Raw genomic sequence first — 13,061 nt, forward strand, 5'->3', positions numbered from 1 at the left:
TGAGTAAGACTGATAAAGATAACTATTCCTACAATGATCAAAATAATCTTGTGCTTACATTACTCAGTAAGACAAAAATTCTGATCAGAGACTAAATAAGAATAACTTGGTCCTTACAGCTTTAAACTCTCTTTTTTAAAGTAAAAGGCTAATATTTAAAATATTAGATCTAATGAAACGAGTGATGACCAGCTATAGTAGTGCGGTGAGCATTGCTTGGTAATTTTTCAAGCATAAAATAAATATTTTAAAGTAGTTTAAAATATCGGCCAAATCAGCTGACGTTGGTGACTTACAAAAAAAAGCAATTATTGACACCAATGTAATTCTGGAAACACTGTGCATCCCTAGTACAAATATATAATCATAATGTTCTGTAAAATTATGAGCCATTCTCAGTTATGATTTAGATTTTTTGAAAAAATTGAAGAAAATGTTTTTTTTTTTTTCAACTTGTAGATTATTTTCAAGGTCAAAAACAAAAGTTACATTTTTCTATTTGTTCCCTTCAACCTGACAACCAGCTTTCATATTAAACAATGTGCAAAAATAACCTCCTTATATTTTAGGTAAAGACAAGTGAAAAATACAACAATCTCTGCCACAGAAACATAAGCCTATCTACCATTTCATGTTTAAGAGACACCCTCTGGCATTTTACATATGTAAAGATGTACAATCTTCATTATCATATTCTTAAAATCTTTTTAAAACAACAATACTATTTAACTGAATTAATTGGAAAAAACGTTCCAGCGCTAGAGGGAAAGCATTATAGAGTTAAACAGGTTTTCAGTGCTTCAGTAATTATTATTCAGACCAGTAAATAAGCAAAGGGAAACAGCTGAGGAAGAGTGTGTACTGGAAGTGACTTACAGTGATGTGGTTGAGAACGAGAGTCTGCTCGGCTTTGGAACTGCAACACTGCAGAACACTGAACACCATGTTCACCAGGAAGTCTGTGTCCTTTCTGTCATCCTGCCGGAGCCACACCACCACCCTTTGTAAGAGGAAGCATACAGCCGGGTTTTCAGACAGCGTGCCCAGCTCCGCTTCCGCCAGTCCCAGCTCAGGCTTCCCATCTTCTGACTTTACCAGCACCTGAAACACCTGCGGCTTTGGGAAGGCGTGCAGCAGTAGAGCCAGAAAGCGCAGGTGCCTCTCTGAGTCGCGCTCGCACACATACACCATGTTCAATTCCGCCAGCTGGCATACCAGTTCCAGCAGGTGGCTACTCCTCAGGGGAGAGTCTTGCTTCCCCTGCCTTTCAGAGGGCTCTGTTTCTGGAGTTCCGCTCGAAGGATCTTCCCCTTGTCCTTTTGACTCCTGCTCCGCAATGCAGATCTTCACAGCCTTCTTCTTTCGCTTGCCTTGAACAGAGGGATTCTGCATGATCTGCAGCAGAGAGGCCACACCCTCTAGGCCCACCTGTTCTGTCTCCTCATGGTCTACATATCGTACACAAAGCCTGCCCAGACCATCCCAGAAATCTACCAGGAGCCTCTGGAAGGTGTTGGGCTCACTTCCAGTCGTACGCTTCTCCCACGAGACCAGCATCTCTGTGATCTGTGGGAACAGAGGGCCACTCTGCAGAGCAGGGCTTGCTAGAGCTGTGTCTATCAAAGGCAGGAGCTGTGAACATAGAGTTCAAAAGAGGAGAAAAGGTGAGCACAGTTTGGAAATTTCTCTGCTTTAAAGCAACAATATGTAGCATTTTTATCTTAAAATACCTGTGTCAGAAACACTGTGATACTGAACTGACTGTAACAGAGAATACAGTGTCTATAAAGCGTGTGATAAGAACTTTAAATCCTGTAATATTACCCTACCACATCAGTATACACACATATTTTACTTTAATTGCCAGACCTGTATCTTTCAGCCTGTCCAGAAATGCATGTAACACGCTGTCCCACTTTGTGGGTTGTTTAAAGTGAAAATTACACCTCCCCAACTTTTGCACAACTTCTATATTGTTGTCACTCTGAGCTTGACACGTCTATAATGTTCAGCTTGTCCGAAAATGCATGTAAGTGTGTAATGTACTTAAATATATAGATGTAATGCAAGGAAAGCCTAGGAGCAAGAAATGCCAATTCTTTCATATTGCTGCTTTAATGCTTTGGAATAAAATTGGCAATTAACTAATGAAAAGATCTGAAAAAAAAAGAAACCAATTTTTACATGATTTAATTCCTGTTCAGTTCAGTTACAGGGATTGTCTAACTTTAAAATGTACAGCTCTAAAAAAATTAAAAATAAATAAGAGACCACAGTTTTTGAATCAGTTTCTCTGATTTTGCTATTTATAGGTTTATGTTTGAGTAAAATGAAAATTGTTGTTTTGTTCTATAAACTACATACAACATTTCTCCCAAATTCCAAATAAAAACATTGTCATTTGAAGTAACAAAAAAGATGCAGAGCTTTCAGACCGCAAAGAAAGCAATATTTATACATTTTTATACGAGTTCATAAATCAATATATGGTGGAATAGCCCTGGTTTTTAATCACAGTTTTTATGCATTTCGGTGTATTCTCCTCAACCAGTCTCTGCTTTTGGATAAGCAGTCCAAAGGTTTTTAATTGGGAAAAATCAAAGAAACTCATTTTTAAGTGGTCTCTTATTTTTTCAGAGCTGTATATATAATGTTTTTAGATAAATCTCAGATGCATAACGTAACCCATATTATATATTATATAAACTCACTTACATGCTCTGTAATAAGTGCAGTCTGTAGGGAGCGATGTTCTAGCTCCTCTCCAGCATTTTGTATTAGAAGAAAACGCAGGCACTCCATGATAGCAAAAACGATGGCTGCACACTCTGAGGGGCTGGCTACTGCACGCTCACTGGACAACCTGGAGAAAATAAAAATAAAAATGACAAGATGTTTGTAAATATCAACCTTTAATTCAATACTCAACACAGGCCTTAGAAAGAAATATTTTTAGATTTTCATATTTAACAATTTTATCTATTTAAATTTATTCAGCTCAAAAGTTTTGTTGGGTAATGATGCAACTACATTACCCTTGTATGGTGGAAGAGAAGAATGTTCTACAGAAGTCCAGTTTAGGATCGGTGACCTCTCCCGGCAGTTGGCTGATGAAGGGGAGCAAGTTGGGGTGTAGTGAAGTAGCCAGGCCACGCCCCCCCTCCTTCAGCAGCACCCACAGCTTGGGGAGTACCCCTTTCTTTGCATTTACATGCTTCCAACAGTCCTGTAAGATAATGCAAAGTGATAATGAATAATTCCCTTACTTACATCAACTTACATTAAGGATTTGACAAGTGACCCAACAGCACCCAAGCATACGAACAAACACTAGTAATGCAATTAAAGTGAAATATTTTAATAATATACAGTAAGCATAGAACATAGTGTTTAAGAGGAGAAGAGTTGAAGACAGTTTGGACATTTTCTCACTTTAAAACAACATTACATAGCCTTTTTATCTTGATATAACACTGTCAGAATCATTGCAACACTCCACTGACTTGTAATAGTAAAAGCAGACAGAATGACTGTTGTACAACTTTAAATCCTGTAATATTACACTACCACACCAGTACACATATTGTAATTTCCCCACATTAAAGCAAAGAATCACTTTTTTTTCGTAGAAATTTTATTATGTAGCACTTTTACCTTAAGATACCAGTGTTTAAATGCATTCAAATTTCAATAGACTGCCTATGCAAAGTGCTGCATGATATGATAAGTATTATAAATATTGTAATTGCCATTAAAAATTACAAGAGATGTCAAATGCCAACAGTGCCTGTAAAGGTTTATCAGCAGATAAGATTTACAAGTATAAACATTTACTGCACATGTTTAAGTCTATGGCAGCTAGTAGTTTTCACATAGGACATGCTTCAGCTCTACCTTTAAACTGTAAAATATCAGTCACACAGGTTCATGAAGAAATAAACTAACCTCTACGCTGGACAGAATGTGCAATACAGCCTCCCACAGTGGTGGCAAGACCACAGGGTCAGAGTCATCAATGCTGAGGAGTACAGTAGTACAAGCTTGTGCTGCTTCAGCTTGAATAAGATGAGGTGTAAGTTCACATAGAGCAGCTACCGCCTCGAAGAATGCCCCTCTGACCTGAAACACAGAGCAGAATTTACAGTTCAGGAACTCAACAGACACAGGTCTTTTTAATTAGGTGTTCGATTTAAACGACCTTTAAAAGTTAAAAAAAGAGCAGTTTTCTAAGATTAAAGCGCAATTTCGTCTGTAACTAGAAATATCTGCGCAAAACTGAGGTGCACAGCTTTTGACAGGCTGTCGGCTGCTGTGTTTAGAAGCACACACCCAGCCATGTGGAGGCCATGCGGTTACCTCATGTTTACACCTGCTCCCCCTCCCCCTTGTGCTTCTCAGGCAGCAGCCTGTCACTCACACAGACACAGAGACAGCGCTGTTCACTTAGAAAATTACAACTCTGTGTATTTACTTCTTGTGTCAAGAATCAAAACACTGCAACATGACGTGTTTGATTTAACTGCCTTAGGTTACATCGCACATCCTGCGATGTAACTATTGCATATGTGCTCATCGCCATGAAAACGCTTAATCAATATATGGTGCATACTGAAACTCTACACTAGTACTGGCTACATGTTTTGCATTTGACAGATGACAATAACATTAAACTATTGCTGCATTACACCTGGCAAAACATCATCCCTACCATAAAGTGTAGTGGAGGGAATGTTGTGATCTGGGCCTGGCTTACAATCATTAAGGGGAAGGTGAACTCCCCAGTGTGTCAAACAATTATACAGAATAAGAGTTTGAGAGTGTCTGTATCGCTGCTAAAACTCGTGATGCAACAGGACAATGACCCAAAACACATTTCTTGCCACTGTATAATTGCCATCCAAGTTTACAGAACCTGTGAACAGTTTGGTATTGCTCAAAAATGCAATTAAGAAAAAACAACTGGTTGTTTAGAGCAGATATCCAGCTCACCTGTGGAGTTTTATGTTTGCTGTACTTCCAGAATTTCTTCTGTGAGATAACATTAGCAAGCCTTTCGCCCACAGCCTCCCGATCTGTCTGAGGTAATGCCGTCAGCAGTCTCTTCAGTGCCAGCAGGGAGCTGGTGAGCAGACGCACATATTTTGCTTCTCGCTCTTCCTCTGTAACACTCCTGCAGGTATACAACAAACACACACAGAAAAGTGAACCAGGAACACAAATTACAATGAAACAATAATAGTACAACATTGTACCATTACAGAGAAACAATGAACTGCGAGACAGAATCAGATGGCACTTTAATGAGCAACTTTACATCCACCAAGAGACACTCACTGTGGGTCGCTGAGAGTATCAGCTGTTTCTTTCAGAAGATTGTCTTGGAGAACCTGAAAAACACAAGTTGTATGTATAATTTAATGACATTTTTTAACTTGTTTTATTTCACTTATTCATGTATTTAATGTACATATTAAAAATGGCAAATTTATAAGAGAATGCAACATCCTTTAAAACTTTTAATGGAAGTCAGAACAAAAAAAAAATCTATTGTTAAAAAAACTGCCAGATTCAAATAACATCAAAAAAGGAAAAAAAACATAATAAATTAAAATGCATGTTTTTTGTGCGACAGCGATGTTAGTTACACACAACATGTCAAAAGTCATGAGACTGCAGTATGTAAATCGAATTTGAAGTTTTATCTCAGGAAGAAGGCTTGGTATTGCCCATAACTGTATAAGTTGTGAGGTGCTATCTTGTGATTGAGGTTGCTCATGGCAAGACAAATGTTAATTATTCGAGTTGAAGCAAGTGGATAGCACACTTTATTTCTGACGTTGTGCTTGAACTACAAATTTCTGAATCCACAGTGTATCACGTATCAAGCTATATACAGTAATATCATAGAAAGCATTACCATTCACAGTGGACAGCACAGTAAGCGGTAATGATTCTGGGAGGAGCCACATGCACATCCCAGTACAGGTCAGTGCATTGTCTTGTAGCTTCTTTAGCTGGGACACAGTACTATCATAGTTTCTGTCCAAAGACTTGTGGCATGTCAGTGTACGGTGCTGGGCTGGAGCATTGTTAGAGCAATCCATCACTTGCTATAAGGAAGTGTGAGTTTATTCCTTAAGAGTTTAATAACAAAAGTGACTTACAGTCAACACTTCATCTCTGCAGAAGCTGAGAGCCTCTGGCTGTTTGTTGAGAGGAAATGCAGCCTGGAAGGCGACGCTCGCAGCAGAGGCAGCAGGGGAATATGTGTCACACTGAGCTATGAGCCAGTGGCCCATTATACCTTTCAGGTAGGGGGCGAGGTTTCGCTTGACTTTCAGAATCAGCTGCTCGAACGCCTGCTGTGTGGCCTCTCGAACACGGCGGTCGTGATCCTAATGAAATATGAATGTGACAGTTACACATTGTAAATGAGCAGTGGGTCAAAAGTAAATGTGAACAAAAGAAATACATATTTGACTACTGTGGCATCTTAAGAAAGGGGTCATTATCAGAAAATTGTGCCTTTTAGACCCTATATGGTTAAAAAAAGTAAAGTGACTTTTAAATCTTGTGAATATTTGGTCTATTTAGAAGACTCCATATTTTCCCTGTTTAATTAGTTTATATTTCCTGTCATGCATGTATCAATCCTACTATTTTTGCAAATATTGTAATTTGATAACGTGTGGTTTTAAAAATAAAATTGAAGCATTAGGTATTTAACTCCAGATAATAAAATGGCGAAAGACTAGTCAGTTTATCGGTCACAATTGTGTATGTATTTTAAACATAACATCATACAGCAAGAAAACACGAAATAAAGAAAGAAAAATAAAATATGTGAACCTCATGTGTCAATAACCTCATAAAAGCTAAGTGTTAACATACCTTGAGTATTGCTAGTTTGGAGGTGTAGACTAGAGCTAATTTAACTAAACAAAATGACTCAAACCTTTCAATTTTGCTCTGAACAAAAAGGATACATGTATGTGGCTCATGCCATCCCAAAAAGAGCTTTCAGAGGATCTAAGACCACAAATTGTTGATTGACATAAATCTACAAAGTGCTTTCAAATACTTTAGAAATTCATCAGTCTCAACATAAATTTTGGCTCTATTTTAAATATTTGAATTATATATTTTACAACAGCTCAAACCTTTACTTTTGCTATGTATGGCAACAATATGAGAAATATTAAGTTAAATAATATTATTAATTGCTGAACATCAAGCAGAAGTGTCTTCAATCCCTTTAAAATATAAAATATTACGAAGGTTGTGATGTCACTGATGACAAAGGTTTCTTAAAGAGATGCTTGGAAGTTCTTGGAGTTCTTCAAACTATTTGACATTTTTATATAGCTTTTTAAACAGTTAAATGAATAAAGGAAATGCCTAAATTATTAAAAAAAAAACTTTAAAACCTTCAGAATGTAGTATAGAATATAGTTGTGTTATTTAACAATTTAAAAGGAGTATAACATTTATTCAGGCAGCATTGCGAAAATAAATAAAAAACACTAAACTACTATGCTGCGGACACAAAAGACACTTGATCTTAAACCCATAAGATTATTTACATTAAAGCACAGAAACATAATAAATATGTATCTAACTCTTACCACTGATATTTTGCAGTAGATACGTGGCCAGTAGGGAAGAACACCTTTTACTACGTCTGATTCCCGCTCTTGACACATAGCGCCGAATTCTTGTACCGCCTAAAAGAACAAATCATTTTATCAAATCTGACCTTTTTAAAACATGAACAGTTTCACATATGAAAAAAGGTATGAATAAAGTTATGAGTAAAGGTTAAATTAGCCCATTTAGGTCCAGGGCTACAGTTTTTCTCATTGTTCATGCTGGGAACATTACTTAATAAGCCCCTTTTAATGGGCATAGGTCTTTTCATTTCAGATTACTACATATAGAAAGAATGACTCATTTTTCTCTAAGGACTTTGAAAACAATTATCTTAATGTTATTCATTAACCATGCAACTTAACGTAAGAAAAGCTCCTCACAAGCACAGTACCTGACTGGGATCTATATCAAAGAATGAGTTATAGATTATATGCATATGCAAGCAGAAGACAATGAAACAGCAGTCAATAACTTCCATTACGGGTGTGACAGTATATCTGAGCGTGTTTGCAGATCAGAGGGGAAAACCTCAACATTTTGGTGTTTGTTTTACCGTCTCTGCTGTAAGGTCATTTACTGTTGTAAAATATTTAGATATATTCTAGATTAAAAAAAAGATTGCGAGGGCCTTGGAAAACCATCACCTTATACCTGTTGAGGTAGTATATTGCTGATTTTGAGGTATGTTTAGGGCACAAAACATTAACCATGGTGTTCTTTCCATCTAATTATATATCTATTTTTCAAGGCATACTTTTCTGTATTGCAATCAAAATGTTATATTTTAGCTTGAACATCCAATAGGACTTCATTCCAAAATGTATTAGGCTTGTTTAGATAAGATTTATATCTTATAGCATTGTTTGTGTGTCTCAATTATTTTAAAGTACAGAGGGTTATGCAGCTGCTTAAAGCCCCACTAGGTAGGATTTCCTTAATTTTTTATCTTTTTAAAGTAGTAAAATTACAGCTTGAAACTCACTGCAGCGCTGAATTGAGGTGTAATAGGAGGAATAGTGGTGCTCTCTTGTCTGTGTTGGAGCTTCTCTGAGCTCAAACCAGACTCTGTAAGTTTTCCGAGGCGGCCGCGACCAACGCTCGCGAGAACTGCAAGCTGCTTTCCGACCTTTAGTTCTAACAGTTCTACAAGGACTACTGGTTCATTCTTTACAAACAGACAACATACAGACACTCTGGCAGAAGCTGGAAAGAGACTGAATATGTCTGTGAAAGCCAGAAAACGAGAAAGAGAAACTAAAATCGGCCTGAAACATTTATTACACTCTGCAACTGTAGGGGGAGCCCGCAAGCACAAAATCTCAATCCTACCAAGTTGAGCTTTAAATGAATACAAGTTTGGTCAATTCTGGGACGCAGCTTAAGGAGTGTTTGTAAAGATTAAGGCCCAATCCCATTTAGCCCCTTAGCCCTACCCCACTGTTTTGCGTGATCATGGCTAGGGGGAAGTTGTCCCAATTCTTGTTAGGCTTGAGGGGGAAGTGATAGGGCTTTTCAAAGGCATACTCCAAACTGAGGGCTGTGAGAAATCACTGGCAAGATGGCAGCACAAGTAATTAAAGAATAAGTATTTTTGTTACCTTGTTAAAACCGATATGATACGGTAACCACTGTATTACCATAGTATAAGGTGTAGTTTCAATGTTTTAATGACCATTTTCTACTTAACCAGCATAAAAAGAGTTAGTAGTACATCTATCTGGCTAGCTAGATATTTTTTTGAGTTTTAGTCAGTAATAATTAATTAATGTAACACCTGCCCCCTTTTTGAAGACTAACTGTGGCCTCCGCAGCTACCAAATCAGCTCAGCAGAGTCGCCTACAGGTTCTTAAAGAGTTGTCTCCATTCGTAAAGGGAAGATTTCACACATCACTCGAAAAAAGGGCTAGAGGTTAGAAACGGGATTGGGCCTACAATTTGCTTTTCTAATAATGACCGTGAAAAAGCTATAACCCTAACCAGAACAAGTTAATTAAGGCCTGAAAGCGCAAATAACTTGGGATGCCCAAACTACTGTTGCATGGAGCTTTTTACAAAATGAATGAATGAAAAAAAGAATACACTAATATTCATTAAAATGTTAAAAAGAAAATCATGTTTCATCTTCAATTTTACAGTCACAATGAGTACAGGCACTTTGTAATCATTTATAGCATCATTATACAACAATTAGAATTTTTTGCTCAGGTACCTAAAGGTTATGCAGACCTCCCACACTGGTGCATAGTGCAGTTAGCAGTGCGCCAAATTTTTGCATGCCAGTGAGTGAATTTAAAGAAAAAGAAAGAAAAAGAAGACATCACCTTCAGTTTTGTGACTGCATCCCTCTTAGACAGCTTCCTCAAAACCAAGCGAAAGTCTGCATCTACCATGTTGTCTATTTCTTCAGCTCCATGGATAGCAGGCACATAACCTGGCTCATTGGATGTAGAAATCCCAAATCCAACAAACCCAGGCACAACCCCACTTTCCCGGGCCAGTAATTCAGCTGCTCTGCCACTGCTGGATGGCTATAAAAAGAGGGATATAGAGATGTACAGGGAAAGAAAAAAAGGTGTTAGTTAGTGTTAGCTATACTCTTGTAAAATACATATTCTATTTAAACATACAATGTTAAAGACATCCCATTTCTCCAGCGACTAGCTATCCTGTTGATAGCGTCTCCCTGACACCCACAAATCACATAGAACATCCTGGAACTCAGGACACTGAATATCGTATCGTATATCGGGTCGCTCATTACATTTATTTATTTATTTATTTATTTTTAATTATCAAGCGAATGACAGATGTGACAATGTGACACATACAGCATCCAGACTGGTCTCTCTTTGTTCTCAGTAGGTCTATCAGTGTTCTCTGTAAGCAGGATTTAGAGTTTAGATTCTGCCCAAGCTCCAGAGAGAACAGAATTCAGGGGAGGGTCGGACCCAGATTCATTTAAAAAAAAAAGTGTACAAAAAAGGCACGGTAATATTCCTTGTTCTTTAGGTTATCCACATTGTAATGGTTCTCTTTTTATAGAGTGGTGTCAACTTCAACAGATTATTGAATAATCTGGAGTTAGGGCAACTAGAAATAAGCAGAACAGGCAGTTTATTCTTCATAATACCACAGCCAGTTCCAACCCTGCAATGTGATTGGCTGAGAGGCATTTTATGAGTGACATTATCAGCCAGTAATGCACTGTAACTGAAGCTCTCCATGTATTACTCCGCCTCATACAGGTAACCTAACAACGATGCAGTGCTTACAGCTACAGCACAGCTACAAACAGTCAAGTCAAGTCAAGTAGTTTTATTGTCAATAGTGCATATGTACAGGATATACAGAGAATTGAAATTACGTTACTCTCCTTCCCAAATTTTACAGCAAATACAGATAATAGATATAATAAAAGAGAATGGGAGACACTATGTGTACAATACAGCAGGGACACAAATAGACGTACATGAGACAGAAACAAGGTGCAGTAGTGGTGGGGGTGAAATATCTGGAGGATATCCCAAACAGAGCAGCATTAAAACTATGTAAACTCACAGAGTTAATAACCAAACCGAGTGATAATGGAAATGTGGTATAATCACAATAATTCACTCAAGGATTGTGCTATAACATGTAATATTGGCACTGCTGTGCTGATGTACAACCGCAGCACAGCAGTAGGGGTGGGCAATATTATATCGTATACAATATATGGTGACACAGAAATATCATGATATTAAAAATACATATCGTGATAATAGTGATGGTCTTAAAAGTAGTCCATTACTAACTGCGAAGCTTTAAGTGTATTTATTGCATAATGGTTTTAGTTTATACTTTTTGTTTGCAGTTTATATGCATGAAAATATTCTGCAATATTTTTTGCTTCATTATATTATTTTATGCTATATTATTTATTTTGCCACGTTATGATTATACTGTTATACTGTTATACTATATTCCTGAAATTAATGAATTATTTTTCTGTTTTCCTATATTGCCAGGTATATGGCAATATTGCCAGGCGCAAAAATACCCTGAAATATCGTGATATTATTTTAGAGCCATATCGCCCACCCCTACACAGCAGTGCCAATATTACACGTTATAGCACTCCCTCTCATTTTTTATTGCTTAAATATGTTTTAAATGCCAAGTCTAATAGTTATTTTTTTCATAATGTGGTACGACTTTTTAAGGTGGACCCGAAAATCTGAATAAGACACTGGCGAAACTAACTTTGTGCACACTAGCTGATAGTTGTGCTAATGTTCTTAATAACATTCTGAAACTGTTGACCTGATTAAAGTTACATATATTTTATTTTTATATGAAAAATAAAGTAAAGATTGAAGTAAAGATTTTAAAGTACAGAATTAAGTGCAGTAGGTTTGTTATCTACTATAAGTTACGTGACGTAGCTAAGGCTTTGACAAGACTTGTGACCAACTGACCCTGGTTTTATTATAACTAGCTATATAACTATTCAACAACACAAATTACTTTTATTCACATGTGATAAAACACTGTATGGTTACATGTAACGTTATAGTACAGTGTGTTTTAGTGAGTTTAGTCAGTCCTCTTTAGTGAGTTAAACTGAACTAGCCTAAAAGCTAACCTGCTAACTACCCCGCTGTAACAGTAAACACACAGCTCCCACAAACCAACAACCCCTCAGCCCCTCTTACCCGAACATTCCCCTTCGTCCTCTGTTTATTTTTGCCTCCCATGTTGATAAACTCCCCGGTTTCTCTCCTCTTTCCCAGCGCCACTCACTTCCCTACACTTTACCACCGTCGCCCGTCAGTGACATAAGGGCCACAGACAGTCTAATACAGAGAACGCCCACTCGAGAAAAGACCGGCAGGGTGCGCTCCCGAGTGAGCGCAAAATGAATGGGTTCCTATGGATCATTTGAGCAAAATTAGAGTTTAATAAATGTCTATTAATTTTCATATTAAAAATGATCAGCAGAGTCGCCTACAGGTTCTTAAAGGGTTTTCTCCATTCGTAAGGGGAAGCTTTCACACTTTTACTCGAAAACAAGGGCTAGAGGTTAGAAATGGGATTGGGCCTACAATTTGCTTTCTCAACACAGAGCAATATCCAATGTTTCAGCACTGCAGATTAACTTAAAAGTTTTTAAATTTCTCCAGATAAAATTCTTTTTAACTCTTTAAGACTTTTAAATACTGACTGTTGAAGGAGAAATCCAGTGTGAAATGCACTTGGGGTGTGGTGAAACAGGATAATAAGTACAAACTTTTTATCGAATAGCCCACCTCCGTTTATCCTCAGCTTTCCCAAATACAGGACTTTTAGCCAATGCTCACAATGCTAGTTTTGTTCAAAGTAGCTGGTGGTATTCACTGGTAGTATTCTGAGGGATTGGACATTTAAAATG

General features: G+C 37.4%; 1 protein-coding gene across 2 annotated transcripts in view; it reads right to left on the reverse strand.

Annotated features, from left to right (window-relative positions):
• ltn1 (listerin E3 ubiquitin protein ligase 1) overlaps positions 1-12,562 on the reverse strand; it is a 29,236-nt gene extending 16,674 nt beyond the window's left edge. The window contains exons 1-10 of one of the 2 annotated variants that reach the window (XM_007241494.4): positions 12,346-12,562; positions 9,973-10,179; positions 7,626-7,724; positions 6,165-6,395; positions 5,335-5,387; positions 4,990-5,170; positions 3,946-4,119; positions 3,036-3,226; positions 2,716-2,863; positions 877-1,632 (exon numbers count right to left, since the gene is read on the reverse strand). In XM_007241494.4, the coding sequence (XP_007241556.3) occupies positions 877-1,632; positions 2,716-2,863; positions 3,036-3,226; positions 3,946-4,119; positions 4,990-5,170; positions 5,335-5,387; positions 6,165-6,395; positions 7,626-7,724; positions 9,973-10,179; positions 12,346-12,387 (2,082 nt within the window). In that variant the 5' untranslated portion in view covers positions 12,388-12,562. The remainder of the gene's footprint in view (positions 1-876; positions 1,633-2,715; positions 2,864-3,035; positions 3,227-3,945; positions 4,120-4,989; positions 5,171-5,334; positions 5,388-6,164; positions 6,396-7,625; positions 7,725-9,972; positions 10,180-12,345) is intronic. The other variant, XM_007241493.4, reaches the window with a different exon arrangement.
• Between the last annotated feature and the right edge of the window lie 499 nt (positions 12,563-13,061).

This window comes from Astyanax mexicanus, chromosome 20 (assembly GCF_023375975.1).
Source record: "Astyanax mexicanus isolate ESR-SI-001 chromosome 20, AstMex3_surface, whole genome shotgun sequence".
In the NCBI taxonomy this organism is placed as follows: Eukaryota; Metazoa; Chordata; class Actinopteri; order Characiformes; family Acestrorhamphidae; genus Astyanax; species Astyanax mexicanus.